The sequence below is a fragment of the Montipora capricornis genome, chromosome 3 (assembly GCF_036669925.1).
Source record: "Montipora capricornis isolate CH-2021 chromosome 3, ASM3666992v2, whole genome shotgun sequence".
Lineage (NCBI taxonomy): Eukaryota > Metazoa > Cnidaria > Anthozoa > Scleractinia > Acroporidae > Montipora > Montipora capricornis.
Window position 1 is genome coordinate 22,862,192 of NC_090885.1, and position 15,771 is coordinate 22,877,962.

The following is a 15,771-nucleotide window of genomic DNA, read 5'->3' on the forward strand; positions in this document are numbered from 1 at the left end:
GTCTGGGTCATTTGTCAGCCACTTGTGTAGGCAGAAACCTCCACGATGCAGCAACTCTGTCATCTGCTTCCTCATTTCAATAGCTTCCTCGCAAGAATGTAAAAGTGCTGGTAGACGGCTTTCACACCCAAAGGTAAATCTTCCCCATTCTCATCAGCATTTCGCCTCTTAGTGTAGTTCGCTCTGGATGGCGCAGACACTTCTCCAGACACTGTTCTCTCAAACTGGTACACGCTTGGTTCTTGTATCAGAGAGTCTCTCCATAAGAATCTCAATGCTGGCTTATCACGATCAGGGAGACGGAGCATATGACACATTTATTTCACATCAGCGGCCATTGCAATTCTTCCTTCGCAAAACCTGAGGAAAACTCCAAACAGAGAGGACAGAAGATCTGGTCCTGTGTACATGTAGATCTTATCGCTCAAACTTTGTCCCATGAATTTTGCTGATGCATCGTAGACTCTTCTGAGGCGATCAGGTTTTTTGGGATTAATGACAAATCTGTGTGGTAAGTACCAATTCACTTTACTATCGCACCGTACTTCCCCTTCACTCAGTTTCTTCACATAGCCCTTCTCAGCGTCATCCTGGATTGACTTTGCATATCTCTCTCTGATCTCGGGACAGCTCTCAAACTTTTTCTCTAGGGATTGTAGCCTCCTCTTTGCCATTCCGTAATTGTTGGGCAGAGATGGTTCCTCATCTCTCCACATTAGACCTGACACATACGCATCTTCATTCACACTCTTAAAGGTTGTCTTTTCCATCAGTGACAATGCTCGCTTGTCCTCAATCGAACGGGTTGGATCAGCTAGCTTGACCACGCCCAAGGTTTCTATCTCTGACTGAGCCATGACCAGCTGCTTCAGCTCCTCATTTTCAACTGAACTTCTTTCATACACTTTGAACCCATTGTATGGAGATGCTACTCTTCGCTCACCAGGTAACCAATTAGTCACCGCCCATCCAAGTGGGGTCTCAACAGCATAAGGTACCCTGTCAAGTTCCGGTTGACCTGAGGGTTTCAGATTTGTCTTGGTAGAATCAAGTCAGAGTTGTTAGTTCCAATTATGAGTTGCACTGGACCCGTGTCAGTGTCACGCAAGTCCAAGTTCTTCAGATGTTGATACTCATGCTTGATTGTTGACCACTTCAACTTCTGATCCGGACCATTCAGGCTAGGAATTGTCTTCACATCTCGCAAGGAGTACTTGACTTCCTCTTTTCCGACTCGTGCGACATGGCATTTCTTGATGTGCTGGGAAGCAAACACCTTCTGAGCATTTACTCCTTGAATTTCGAGATCTACCTCTTTGCCTTGAAGCCCAAGTGAGAGCGCTAAGCTTTCATCTATAAGCGTTGTGTTACAGCCTGAGTCACGCAATGCCATCACCTGCTGTTTTCCTGTTTCTCCAAAGACAACTATGGGAAGTACTTCAACCAAAGCAAGACCACCAGTCTCACAACCTGTGTACGCTGATTGTTGATACTCCTCAAGAGGCTCAACAGCCTGACGTGGTGATGAGTCTCTACCTTCCAGGGAGACAGGAGCTGGGTTTCTCTCAACTTCTGGCACTTGTTCTGATTCACGTTTCGCATTTGCCCGTTCAATAAATCTCAAGTCGACTTCATGTACAAGGGTATGATGACGCATGTCACAGTTTTCAACTTTACATCTATTCTTACTACGACATTTACGCAGACGATGACTGGGTAATAGACAACATAAGCATAGTTTGTGTTCCTTGACAACTTTCTCCTTCTCGCTAGTCAACATTCCCTGAAAACGTTTGCACTCTTGCAAAGTGTGATTAGTGGACTGGTGAATTGGGCACTTTGTTCCACAGCTGGCGCGTAAAGATTCTCCCGTGGCTCCTGCAAACAGCCCAGGTTGGGATTTGTCAGCTGGCTCACGCCTATCAACTTTAGATGTATCTGAACGCTTCCACTCTCTCTTCTCTGGCATCCACCACTGCTTGGACTCACTAATTTCTGCCTCTTTCTCTAGACAATTTGCAAATGAATCCCAGGTTGACAATTTCGGTTTTCCTTCAACAAACTCGGCCCATCTGCCGCAAAGGCGTGTGGGAAGTTTAGAAACAGTTGCCTCAGGGACTTGCGAGCTAAGCTTGTGAAGAAAGTTATGCTCTTTGAAAATGCCTATCAATTCAGAAACTATTTCTTGATACTGCCGGAGCTGCACACTATTTTCTTTCACTATGGTCGGAAACTGATCTATACGTTTCTTCGCAGCTGATACCACTGTGTCTACACGACCAAAACGCTCCTGGAGCGCAGTCCATGCCTCCTCGTATTTATCTGAACCTGGCGTGAATTTCGCTAGACATGTTTTTGCACTTCCATCCACAGAATCTAACAGAAATTTAAGCTTCTCTGTTGCATCATAAACTTCCTTTTTATCCACTTCAACATTAAATGCTGCTTTGAATTTTGAGTACTCTAGTGGATTTCCATTGAACTTCTGCACGTTTGGTTTAACGATTTTCACAAAGGCTGGCAGTATTTTCTCAAACAACTGATCTATCTTTGACGTTTGCACACTAGGGTCTCCTGTGGCAGAGGTTTTCAACTCAGCTTCACCTTTAGCAATAAAAGATTCACATGTCTCTTTTTTAGGGGGCTCACTAGAAACCTCTGTTACGACCTCTGGTTTGGTGGATTTAACTTCCTCCATGTGAGGTTTTTCAACAACATTGTTTTCAGTAATTTCCAGGTCTAAGCGCGAGACCCGATCGTTCACACTGTCTGAAGGTAATTCATTTAACTCTTCATCAATATCACCTTTATTTGACATACCTTCTTCCTGGGCGATGGCATCTTCAAACTCATATTCCAATCTTGATTCTTCAGCTTTCTTTTGAAGTTCCAAGAGCTTTGCACGCTTCTGTTGTTCGGCTCCCAGACTCTCGATCTCATTTGTGAACGTTTGCTCGGCTATTTTTAGTTCCAGCGTTAACTTCTCAGCACGCAATTTCTTTCTCAAAACGGAACGTTTACTTGAAGTAGTAGACTCACTTGGCGTGAACAATCGAGGTGTTTCGCCTTCTTCTCTGTTTGAGGCACTTTTCATGGCATGACTTGAATGACTCTTCCACAATATTGAACCAGGCGGTTTGATGATAAATTTTACACACAATTACACGCAGTTTCACGGCTGTCTTACAGCTTGACTCGGCGATTTTCCCCTTGATTTCACAATCTCTGGCTCAGTGGACCAAATGTCGCTGCTGGGCGACGATAAAACGCTGCTGGATCGTTTTGTACAACTTTATTCTCCGATTTTACATTCAGAACGTTCAACAACATCGCTTTCTCATGCACATTTTTACAAAACTCAACTCATCTCTTTTACACGTGCGGACGAGGTCCCTAGCAACGGGTTGACGTCATTGGTATCATAGCAACGTGACCGGAAATGAAAGTTCAGGAAGCAGGAGGCACACACCTACTTTAATTTGTGTGTGTGTTTCTATGGCCCTGACACCACAACATCTGTATGCTAAATATAGACCAAGAGCAGGATTTACCATTTTCCTACACTGTACATAAAATTATTTTGTTTAAAATTAAATTATATAAAATAATTGATTGTCCTCACTCCTGCTGCCACCTACTTTAATTTCTTTGTGTGTTTCTGTGGCCCTGACACCACAACATCTGTGTGAAAAATATAGATCAAGGGCAAGATTTACCATTTTCCTACATAAAATTATTTTGTTTAAAAATTATATAAAATAATTGTAAATAGTAAATTATAGTAAATTTCCTAAAAATTTAATGGTCTGGATAGCACAAGTACTACTAAATATTCTTAAAAATACGACCACAGTTTCAGTGTTAGAAATAATTTTTCTTTATTCGCAGGACATATGTCCTTTCAAATCTTCCTTTTGGTCGGACACTTGACAAATTGGACCTGACATAATTTATTGACTGACAACACCTTGAAGAAGAGAACTCAAGATGTGCTGGTGAGATGTTCGGTCATTGTGTCCGATCATAATGTGAAATTGGTCGGACATTTTCAAAATTTGGTTGGACAATGTCCGATGACCGACTGTTATTTCCAGCACTGCAGTTTTGAGTTTAAGGAACAAACATCATCAAACATCATCATCAGCCATAGTGAGTGGGGTGTCTTGAAAACAAAGACCCCCAAGACCCTAAGCCTAAAAACCAGGCCTTAAAGCCTAGACCTAGGCCTGGTTTTTAGGCTGAGGTCTTAGGGGTCTTAGGGGTCTTTGTTTTAAGACACCCATAGTGAGTGTAACATTACCTACTTGTAACGAACATTACAAAGAATCATTATATTTAACAATTATTTCATGAGCGCACGTTGGATATGAGATGGTAAATAGCCAACGAGGCGCGTAGCGTTGAATAATGCGTGATCCAAACAAAACAAAATGGCCAGGGTAAACTCGCCAGCATCTGTGAATCGGAAATATTAAGAATGCAAGATGATGCTGTGCTACAGAATACAAAGAGGGCCACAAAATTTGGCCTAAAAGTTTTCAAAGGTAAGAGAAGAGTTCATACTTTTGCCAACCAGTGTTTCACTTCACTTTTCCAGTTGAAAATTAAGCAATCCTCATGCCAATAATTTGTTCCACTTGGAGTACATGTAATTCTATTTTGTAGCGCTGGTCATCCAGCAAAACAAGTTTGTTACTGAAATCGGGGAATAAAAAAAGTGTTCTTTAAGAAAGTTCTACATGGCTGCAGCTGCAAGGAAACAAGATGGGTCATTTTACAACAAACCAACACTTACTTCAATTAGAGGTGCATTTCATGTGGATCCTTTACGAACTGCATTTTCAATTTCCATTTCAAATGAACCTCTAATTATTAACTTTGATCGAACAGTGAAAATGTTTTAACAAGCAGACTTTCGATTTAGATTGCTGATGTAAATGGTGTTAAATGACCATTTTGCTTTTTGTGACAAGGATTTTAATGAAGGTTATTTAGATTTGCCATGTTTGAAGCTTAATTCTGTAAACACTGTTGCGCATGATTAGTGCTGCTTGCACGTTTTCCACGTATGAATTGAGATGTCAATTAAATCGACTTTGGATGGTTTTCTTCTACAAGTGTTGTTATAGATTGAAATAGAAATAGAGAAATAGTAACCATATATTCAATGTCGATAATTCCATAATAATAATAATAATTTTGTCGTGGACAAACCTGGGGTCCACGGTGCCCTCATTTTACTCCACCCTCTCCATCAGGGCTCCATTTTACGGTATTTAAAGCTATACTTACCGGTAAGCTACACTGAAAGGAAAGAATTAAAAACTGCAATAATTATTCTTTTCAATGTTGTTGACTAGTTGCAGAATATTATTTTACCTTGCTGCCCTCACTGTTTCACAGCTCTGTAAGTATTCTGCCACTGTTCACCTCAATTTCAAAGAATGATTGTTAAATATACAGATTATTTTGTAAAAACCTCAATGTTACACTCACTATGGCTGATGATGATGTTTGAAGCATCGAAACATATTTCTTAATATTAAACTCAAAACTGTGGTTGTATTTTTAAGTATAAATAAAGAGTAAATGCCTTGTTTATACTTGTAGTGGATTAATTAGTGCATTATTGATACAACTGTAGTTATCAAGCTAGTTCACAGACATCCCACATTTAATATTCTGCAGGAAACATGATTAAGAACTTCAACTGGCAGGAGGCAACCAGTTGGCTATTTACAGAGCGTGATAGAGTTGAATCCCAGGCAACTGGTAATAGATCCAAACCAGAGATTAGACCGGGATTTGAACCCGGGGCAACTGCATGCAAACCCAACATGATAACCACTGGACCACGTTGCCTCCCTCCCTCCATGTAATGATTAATACTTTGGCCAAAAAAAAAAAAAAAAAACTGGTAATGTAGCTTTATGGTGCACCTTGATTTGGATTTTCCTTTGACAAGTATTCTTGACCATAAATGAGTCTCAGGAATTCCAAACCCAGCTAAGTAAAAATAATTTTTACCTGAAATCTATAAAGGCTGAGACACACTAGACGACAAGTCGCAGCAACAGGCCTCTGCAACCTGCAGCAACTTGTCCCGGTGACGTGTCGCAGCGACTTATACCTAGTGCATCCTGGCCTTAAAACCCTCAACTAACCTACAAATACCTTATAGGATTCCATCTCAGAATGGGAGAGTTACAACAACAGAGGAAAGGTGGAATTTAGAGAGGGTAGATATAAGACTGCATGTCAACAGTTCACATCTGCTCTTGCCTGCCTCCCCAAAGAAGACCAGCACAATGACTGTCGAGTCAAATATCTCAACAACCGAGCTTCCTGTTATGTAAAATTGGTAGGTATTTCTTGAAACCATGCATATCTTTAGTTATTAGACCATGGTCCATTGACTTTCAAAGTTGAAATTATGGTAGACGTTTTTCAGCAGTAAGAACAAGGTGGGTTTTCTCTGGTTGAGTATTATAATTGTGGCTTAATGGGTAGTTTCATTAATCTTAATTACCATACATGGGATTGTAATATGTTTTGCTGCACGGTGTTCTCATTTCAAGCTTTTAAAGTTGTTTCCTCAAAATAGCACCAATAAATAAATTAATTAAATATGTTTTTTTTGCAGAGGAAGTTTAAAGAAGCTCACAAAGATTGTGATCAAGGTATATGTTGTTTGCAATGGATTATATACATTGTACTGCATGTATGAATTGACTCTGTTAATCTTTTATCTGTTCTTTATTATTTTTTAAATCACCTTGAGATCCAAGTTATTATTTGCGACCCTTCACGCAAAAAGGGGGCTTATAGATTTCTCTGAAAACCGTGAATTTTTTTCACGGTCACGGTGCATGAATTTCAATTTTCACTCTTGGCGTGAAACTAATCATGCCGTGAAATTAAAGGTAAAATTTCACGCTGTGAAATTGGGAGTGAAAATAATATTCACTGCGTGAAATTAATCAGATTGTTCAGAAATCAGTCACACCATGATGATAATCTACTGTAGGCTCTTTTGTTTTCCTATTCGGTGCCATCTTGGCACTCAGGACAAAAAGAATGCCTGATGGCAGGGTACGAGAAATCAGTGAAAGCGGATCAATGCCAAGAAGAAGAAGAATTTTTATTCCTGAATATTCACGCCTGGAAAATGTCACATTGTAAAGAAATTTCTGATGGCCACTTACATGTAATTGTTCAGAGTCGGCCAGGGTTTTTGGGTATACGGTATACAGGCGCTTTTTAAATCGGGTATACGGTATATTGCAGCTTAAATACGGGTATTCGGTATATCACTTTCTTTGAATTTCAGGTATACGAAGGTTCGAAATTCGCGGGAAATTGTACTTAACGGGAATAATTTGAGTACAAACAAATGATCTCAATCAACTGACTGCACGAATAATGCCATAATAAAATATGAAAAAGCACCAGATGCGTTCAAGCTATAGAAAGAGCGCGATCTTTAAAAGTCGGCCATTTTGTTTGACTTCACGTCATATGTGCTGCTCAGGAGTGTTTCTCAGTGCTATCTGTGTCATCCAGCGGCGGAATAGTAGTGGAAAATATATGACAAGGAATCTTACGTTTATTTCAACGGATAGAATTTTCCATTTTTGTTGGTTACCTTGAATCAATTGGAAAAGTACGTAATTGTTTATTCGATCGCATTTCAAACCCCCTGGAAAGAAAAGCTCTTTATGTACTCTTCCCTCCCCTCCCCTTCGGAAATTTGCCTCTTTCAGACCCCCCTACATGTATCCCTCGGAATTTCATAATCCTCCGTTGGGGAGGGGGTATAGATATTTTCTGGAACCACACAGTAAAGCTTGCGAGTTTTATTCCAATCACTTTTAAATCTTTTGTGCAAGCAAATAAAAACTATTCGTAAAGAGAATGATTTTTGGCTACACCAACATATCCAGACTCTGTGGTGCCAAACGTGTCTGTTTCTTATAGGAAATGTAATTTTTTACTGATTCCATAAACTGTTTATCTAATTCTTACTAAAGACAGCACGTGACGTTTTGATGGTTTTACTGAGCTCATTCTTTTGAATTTTTGGTAAAGATCCAACTACCGTGGAGATTCTTTTACAAATATTCCATGTTTAAAACCCATTCCGGCAAACTGAAGTTGCGTGCTTTTTAGCAGAGAAACGAAAAAAGAAACGCTTGTCTTATTGTGCATCGATTTGGAAGCCTAGGGTGTCCGGTAATATTCAAAGTTTTAGTACATGTATCTACGATTTTTTTCTTCTGTTACTGTATCTCGTTTTCTTTTGTTGTCCCGAAACCACAATATAAAACAGAAAAGTAAACAAAAGAATGGATCCAATCTCGAGTAGGCAATTCGCTGATAGATAGCCGATTCCGGAAGACTTTCAATAATGCTTGCCGTAAAACCTTTGCAGGTGGCGTGACATAATGATAGCATCATGTTCAGGGTAACAGATTGATGTTTACGCAAGAAGTTCACTTTGTTTCATGGCATGAAATATTTCTCAGACATTTTCACGGTGACTGTGATCTTTTTCAGGGCGTGAAAGGGAAATTTCAGTCACATTCCAATAATTTTTTACAATTTCGCGGCCAGGGCCGTGAAAACAGCCATAGCGTGAAATTTGGATAAACCCCCTTTTTGCGTGAAGGGTCACATTTTATTAATATTAAACAGTATTGGAGGTTGTGCAACCTATTCTTTCGGTGCATTGTGACCTTATGTAGTTTGTTTCAATTGGCCTGTTTGTGTTCTGATCAATGAAGGGCCGCCACTTATTATTATTTTTGTATTTTATTATTTTTTTAACATTTCCTTGTTGGAGTTACAGCAATGTTGGAGTTACAGCAATATAATTACTACAGAAAAAAAACATAATTGTATATAAACTATTAACTATAAAGGCCCTGTCCACACGTATTAGGAAATTTTTGTACCTGCAAATTTTTTTTTCGGATTCAACAAAATAATATCCATGGCCACACGTAGCATTTTCAATCGTTTTCACTGTCCACACTTATCCAGATACACACTAGTGCCCAGTGCTTTTGACAGAGTTTGTTAATGAGTTGCACCACAGGCAGACAACCCTAAGGATGCGAGAGCGTGTGACGTCACATTATTTGAGACAGTTGTAAAGGCTGATTCAACTGATTGAGGAAAATGTTCCTCAACTACTCTGTTTTTCTAAAGTTTCTCAACTTGAAGGAGGTGAGACTCTGAGATTGGACAACTTAGTCAATGCAGTCATGCAGGACCCAGGGTAATAAAAAAATTGCTGTGTACAAACTTCGGTTCAGTATCCCGGTAGGACTCACTTTGCTAACCTAATGGCCAAAGTGGCCAAAGTGGCTCAAAGCACATCTTTCAGAACAGTTTTTCTTTCGATTGTGTGAACAAACTGTACTGCCTTAGGTCGCTCTGCTGCTGCTGCTGTTGTGTTGATGGTGGGTTGAAATGAAAGTCAATAATATTGATTCTGATGTAGGATTCCGTTACAAATCGTTATAATAGTTTTGTTGGCTAAGTTTCACACACTGAGCTTGGGCCGCCTGTGATGCATGTGAGATCACTAAACTGCATGGCTGTAGACTTGCGCCAATTGCAAGGTGCATTACTTTGCAGCTCCTGTTGACTGAAATGGAAGCTTTAATTTGTGCACTGTTGTACTGCACAATAACATTGATTTTAGAACCCTTTTTTTAGCTCTTCTCCTGAATCCCCACAATTCAAGGGCCAGGTTAAGGTTAGCTGAGTCCTTGCAGGGTGAAGGAAAAATTGCACAAGCATTTACAGAAGCCAGAAGTTTACTGCAGAAATATCCACAGGTACACTGAATGATAACTATCTAGAAGTATTTAACATTTGAAAATTATTGAATCTTTTATTATTATAATTTATACTTAAGCCATATTATTTTTGAAGTGATCTGGACTAGAGTTAATATCAAAATGTACATAATTACTTACATCAGCTGTGACCCTTTTGACCTTGCACTCCACATTATTTAGCCTGCCGGTGCATTTGTTAATTTCAAGTTTGTAGATACAACTCTTTACTGTAGATCTTATAACCGTGCTTTGAAAATTTATCTGATTTCTTACGGTTTACCACTATAGTCGCAAAGTAGTGCACATTCCAAAGAAGTCCTTGTTGATTCACTGATGACTATAGAGTGACACAAAATCACCTGATCAATCTGTAGCACAACAACTGACAACGACTGCACACGACCTTATTGCACCATCACTTATAGCCGATGTGAAAACTCTGATTGCTCCATCAGTCTTAGCCATCAGCGTTAAGTTCGTATACACGCTAGTTTCAACCCGATCCGGGTTTTGCCAAAGGCCTTTTGTGAGTTCATATTAAGCCTATAGAGAATGTAGAAATGAAAACATGTACACTATGTATGAAAGACAGGTATTTGAACTTTGGAGACAAATGTGCTAACAGATCATTGCAGTTATATGAACATTACTTATAAGCAGTGGTAAAAGCCATTAGGAAAGCCAGAAAAGTTCAGGCGTGTACAGGAATTGAACTCATGACCTGTGATAAAGGTGCATGCTGTGCTCTAATAGAGCTATCAACCCAACTGGGAACTGGTCATTTTGTGAGTTCCTAATAAACCAGCCTGAGTGAGCCTTGCAAGCCATGTGAGTCACATAATCATGTTGACTTGCATTTAAGTCTAAGGACCCATTTCAGATAGCACTGATAAACAGTGTTTTAAGTCTAAGCACCCATTTTAAAATGGTTAGCTATAGCAATGACTGCGAAGTGACTCGCATTGCTTACACGTTAATAATAATATATTATATTGGCTTCCATGGCTCGCTGGTTTGTGTATTGTAAAATTCTTGAAATATGTATGTGAAGAGTTTTAATGCATGAAAGATATTTCAACTGTGAAGAAAAACATATTATTTATGCTAAGATTTACCATAAATCATTGCATTACATGTATAGTTATATAAGCAGTATTGATTAAGAAAAATAAATTATGACCACTTCCTTGTTGATAGCTCAATTATTGGTAGAGCATTGCACTAGTATCGGAGAGGGTGCAATTCCCATTCTTTCCCGCTTTCCTTTCATTACATTCATGACATTCATAGCTGTACATGACGATCTAAATTAATCTTAACTCTGTATTTGAAATTTATGTCTTTAGCGAAGTCTATTCACATATACACATTCTAAGGGGTAGGGTTTTATATATTTAGGAAGTCACAAAATATTAGTTTGCAGTTGGCTTAACCCATTGACATCTGGGAGTGAGACTTACTCTGTGTAATGCCAGACGATTTTACTCGTCAACTGGGGGCGTCCTAGGGCGTTTGTCCCCACCGTCAATAATTTATAAGATTATTGATAGAGCGTGCAGCACCAGTATCTCAGAGGGCAGAAGGCAAGGGTTCATTACCCCATTCAAGCTGAAGGTTTCAGACTTCCCTTTTGTCACTGTGAAAGTGGCATTCATACATGTAAATTTTATGATCTGAAATTTGAGCATGATTCTCTCTGCAGTTGAGTACAATGTATGTCTTTCAAATTCGGTTTTTTCATTTTTGCAGCTTAAGCTTTAGGCGACACCCCATTTGGACTGTGTACCGGTAACGATTACCGGCCGCATCACGTTTATATGATATTCAAGATGCTGATTTGCCTAGTGTAATATTAAAGTCTTTTGTTACTCGGGCCCCGTAGGGGCTCGAGTTATAAAAGACGTTAGATTTCAGTTTTTTTTTTTTCCTGTGCAGCAAAATGCACAATAGAAAAACGTGGCCGTGTTTGATTGGGCAATGCATAATAGAAAGCACGTGGCGGTGTTTTGATTGGGTAATACACAATAGAAGCCACGTGGCGCTGTTTACTTTGGTTATTTAAAGCAAACACGTAATCCAAGATCATGAAGAGCTCTGTGATGCGTTGTTTGGATTACTGAAGATCGGCATTGCGTTGGCTTAGTCGATTTCTTCTTGGGGCGCTCAAAGCACATACAAAGAAAGGCATATGCTTTTCGCGGTAGACCCACACTAAAAGATGTCAAGCGTCAGCTTCGAAACGGGTCGTTCCGCGAACTGAATGAAACAAGAATATACTCGAATGTAACTGAAATGGACGCAACTATTGAAAGTGATACAACTCAAAACACTAATTCTTTAATAAGCAGCGGGTACCTTATTGAGAACTACTCTAAAGATGACAGCGACAAAGAAAATAACTCCACAAACAAATGGACGCTATATTGGAATCTTCTGAAGACAAAGTAAAAACATTTGCACAGCGAACAAATGGCCTCACGCTTGTACCTTTTTCACCACGAACCAATAGCCTCCCGCTCAATGTACCATTGACTACGGAGATAAGTTTTTTGTCTATGACGTTTTTTTCTTTTTCATTGTTAAACAGTTTGTTTCTTGTAATGGTCTAGCTTATATCCTTTGTTCAAATAGCCATATTAGCGATCGTGTTCACTGCCATCTTGTGTGTATAGTTCTGTTCTAGTTTCACAAGATTTGATGTCATCAGTGGAAAATGTGATCAGCTCTTTAGAAAATAACTTTGATGTAGTTTGAAAGGCTGTACAGTTATTTGATACTCAATGATACTAAAGACTTCATTCCGAAGGAGAAATACAGGTCTCGATAAGCAAAAGTACTTTTGTTTTGATTTGCGTGAGCATCGACAAAGACGAGCCCGAGAACCAAGAAGAATTACAGAGAAAAGGCTGAGACGTCTATTTTATAACAGCAGAAAAAGGAGGAAACTTGCAGGAACGTATTTGGATAACAACGTACCTAGGTCATCTACATTTCATCGTATTACTAGCAAGGGAGATCACTTCCACGTAAACACAACAAAAATATCTACCCCAGGTATGCGTTTAAATTTAAGTACGTGGTACAGTGTATGTACCACTTTTCCAAACAGCGTGGATGAACAGGTAAATGCAAAATGAAACTTAAATTTATGCAGAAATCAGGAATACCCGGTATGATTTGTAAAAGAATGTTTTGTTTTCTCAGAAACGAAACGTATCTATTTTGAATTTAGTGTGAACTATTTACACAGCGAGTTAGAGTGGCCAATCGAAACAGAGTGTGTAATTGGAAATCTAAACATCTACGAGATACGAAAACAAACTTGTGAACACGTAAACCTAAAATATTCCAAATCATAATGCTGACAAACACAAAGGCGAAAGAAATGGATTATGCATAGGACGTTTTGAATATCTGAATGATTTTGGGTTAGATGGAAGCGATATATTGTTAAAAATTCCCAAGTTATCCCTTTTTGTGTTAATTAGTAATGCAAACAAGTCTTAGTAATAAATTGGATTAACGAGGAACCAGTGATTGTAAAGCTAGGTAGTAGCCAAAACGCGGGGCCGGGGCCGGGGTCGGAGCCGGGGTCGGGGCCGGGGCAGGGGTCGGGGTCGGGGTCGGGGTCGGGGTCGGGGTGTCTTTTTCCAAAATTTTGTTTCATTTTGTCGTCATTCTCGAATGACTGTCATTTATGGTGGCAACTGAGGAACCTACAGAAGCTATGAAAGCTCTTAAGGGGCATTTTAGTTTTTCTTAAAATCGTACTTTGTTTTTTCGTCTTTCCGAAAATCGAAGTTTGTTGTTCGAAATTAAGAGAATTTCCGAAATTGCTAAAATTGGAGTTTATGGAATACACGCTAACATATTCACTTCGTTAAAAAAAAAAAACAACAACAGAATCACAGTTCCACGATGATCGTCACGCAGTCATGCAACGTTCTTTTTGCTTGTTTGTTCGTGTTGTTGTCAATGTTGTTGTCTGATTTACCACAAACGGTTTGTAGTAAAGTCAGTCGCACAGGAACTTGCTAGCCAATTCTATTCGGACTTCAAGGGATCGAATCCAATTTTACGAGAAAAAGCACAACCACACTTAGAACAATTTTGCGAAAACAAGCAACTGAGAACGTTTGCGTGACGACCATAGTGGAATTATGGCTATGTTCTGTTTCGTTTTAATTGTATTGCGGAGAAGTTTCTTACGAAGTAAACATTAAAATGTGGTTTTAAAATGTGGAGCTCAGCGAGTCTTCAGTGTCTCTAGGTGATTCGCACCTACGTACGAGGCACTACTTTAAGGCAAGATCACGCCACTGATTATCCTGTAGATTTCCAGATTTTTATTCGTACTAGTTGCTCGATCGATATGTCGTTGAACTAGTCGACTGAAAGGAAAATATTACAGAAATAGATTAATGTTTTGGAATGCCGGCCATAGGCTAAAAGAAGAATGCAACTGATTTCTTGAATATAGTACAATTTGTGTTAACCCGACCCCGACCCCGACCCCGAACCCGGCCCCGGCCCCGGCCCCGGCCCCGGCCCCGGCCCCGGCCCCGGCCCCGGCCCCCGGCCCCCGGCCCCGGCCCCGGCCCCGGGCCCCCGGCCCCGGCCCCCGGCCCCCGGCACGAAGCGAAATACACGAAGCGAAATAAGAATGACAGGCCAAGTGACCCACACTATAGTATTCCATTCCGGAAACGAAACACTACTTTTTGTTTTTTGAAATAGTTTCTTGTTAAAAGTCTAGTCCACCGCATGGCATATTGCTGGTACGGGTAAGTTCAACCTTTGCAGGGACATAACCTAGAAAAATCTTGGTTCACATGCTATTGATCCTAGTAAAACAACTGTCAAGGTGATGTTTTAGTGTATGGCTCAAATGCTGGTAGTGAATGTGCAACTATGTCACTATGTGCCATTATATAATTATAATTATGATAGGAAATTAATTACTTCCCCGTAATTATCAGTTGTAAATGTAGGAAATGCTCTATACACTGCCTTATTAAGCTTGTCGAGACAAACATATTTCATGTTAACAGAATTACCTGCAGAAGTCATAGCGTTCAACACAACTTTTCAGATTCAATACAGCCCAAGTCATACTGGTAATGTACTTGGAAGTTGCACAATAGATTTTGCTTACTGTATGTCTTTGATAGGTACTTTCCAAAATTTGGTCACAGAGAATTATAATTCTTTTATTTTTTTTCTCAATGCGTGAGTGGGCGGAATTCAACAAATCCTGCAATCTGATTGGTTCCGGGAGCGGGTGGAATTTTCTCATCCGGCCTGCTCACGGCAGGCGGAAACCTAGCCTTAATTGCGTGAGCTTGTTTGATGACCTTAAATTTCCATTTCTTTTACACGGACTCCGTTTACATACAGAGGTTATTTTTCATTAGTCAAGAGGTTTGGAAATGGAATTTCTCTTGAAACGTTCAGTTTGTAAGTCGCTTTAATACTGCATTCACTATCAAGCGCGGTGCGAGTCAACAATTAAAACAAGTGATTTCAGAGAGGATGGGGAGAGGAAAAAAAAAAGTTATTTACCAGCAAAGGGTCGGTCTGTATAGCAAAAAACTGTGACATCGTTCTTGAAAAGCAGCAATTTCAAGGCCTCGGTCACAGTTTTTCCCTATATTTATTTTTGACAATTGGGCGCATATTACTGCGAGTATTTAAATTACAACAAATGGTATATTTTAAATATTTGATTCTCGTGCTATGGATTCATTTGGCATGGCCTCAAGGAACTTTTGCACTTCTGGAAGTATTTTCAAGTGTCGAGATATAGTGCACATCTTCACGTGTTGCGCACGTGACAAGGTGACTTTTACGTGCACCACTGCACGAAAGTTTGGTCATCTTGGAAAGATGTTTTCACATCTCACCTTCGTTTCTCTTTCATTTT

The 15,771-nt window shown here is 39.7% G+C and overlaps 2 protein-coding genes across 3 annotated transcripts in view; one reads left to right on the forward strand and one right to left on the reverse strand.

Annotated features, from left to right (window-relative positions):
- Window positions 1-15,771, forward strand: part of LOC138042576 (uncharacterized) — a 73,413-nt gene that overhangs the window by 15,675 nt on the left and 41,967 nt on the right. For both annotated transcript variants that reach the window (XM_068888517.1, XM_068888518.1), the window contains exons 3-5: window positions 6,182-6,361; window positions 6,644-6,680; window positions 9,724-9,845. In XM_068888517.1, the coding sequence (XP_068744618.1) occupies window positions 6,182-6,361; window positions 6,644-6,680; window positions 9,724-9,845 (339 nt within the window). The remainder of the gene's footprint in view (window positions 1-6,181; window positions 6,362-6,643; window positions 6,681-9,723; window positions 9,846-15,771) is intronic.
- Window positions 186-1,969, reverse strand: LOC138042577 (uncharacterized). The gene has a single exon (XM_068888519.1). It carries the CDS (start codon window positions 1,967-1,969, stop codon window positions 1,028-1,030), a length of 942 nt encoding a protein of 313 aa, XP_068744620.1. The 3' UTR covers window positions 186-1,027.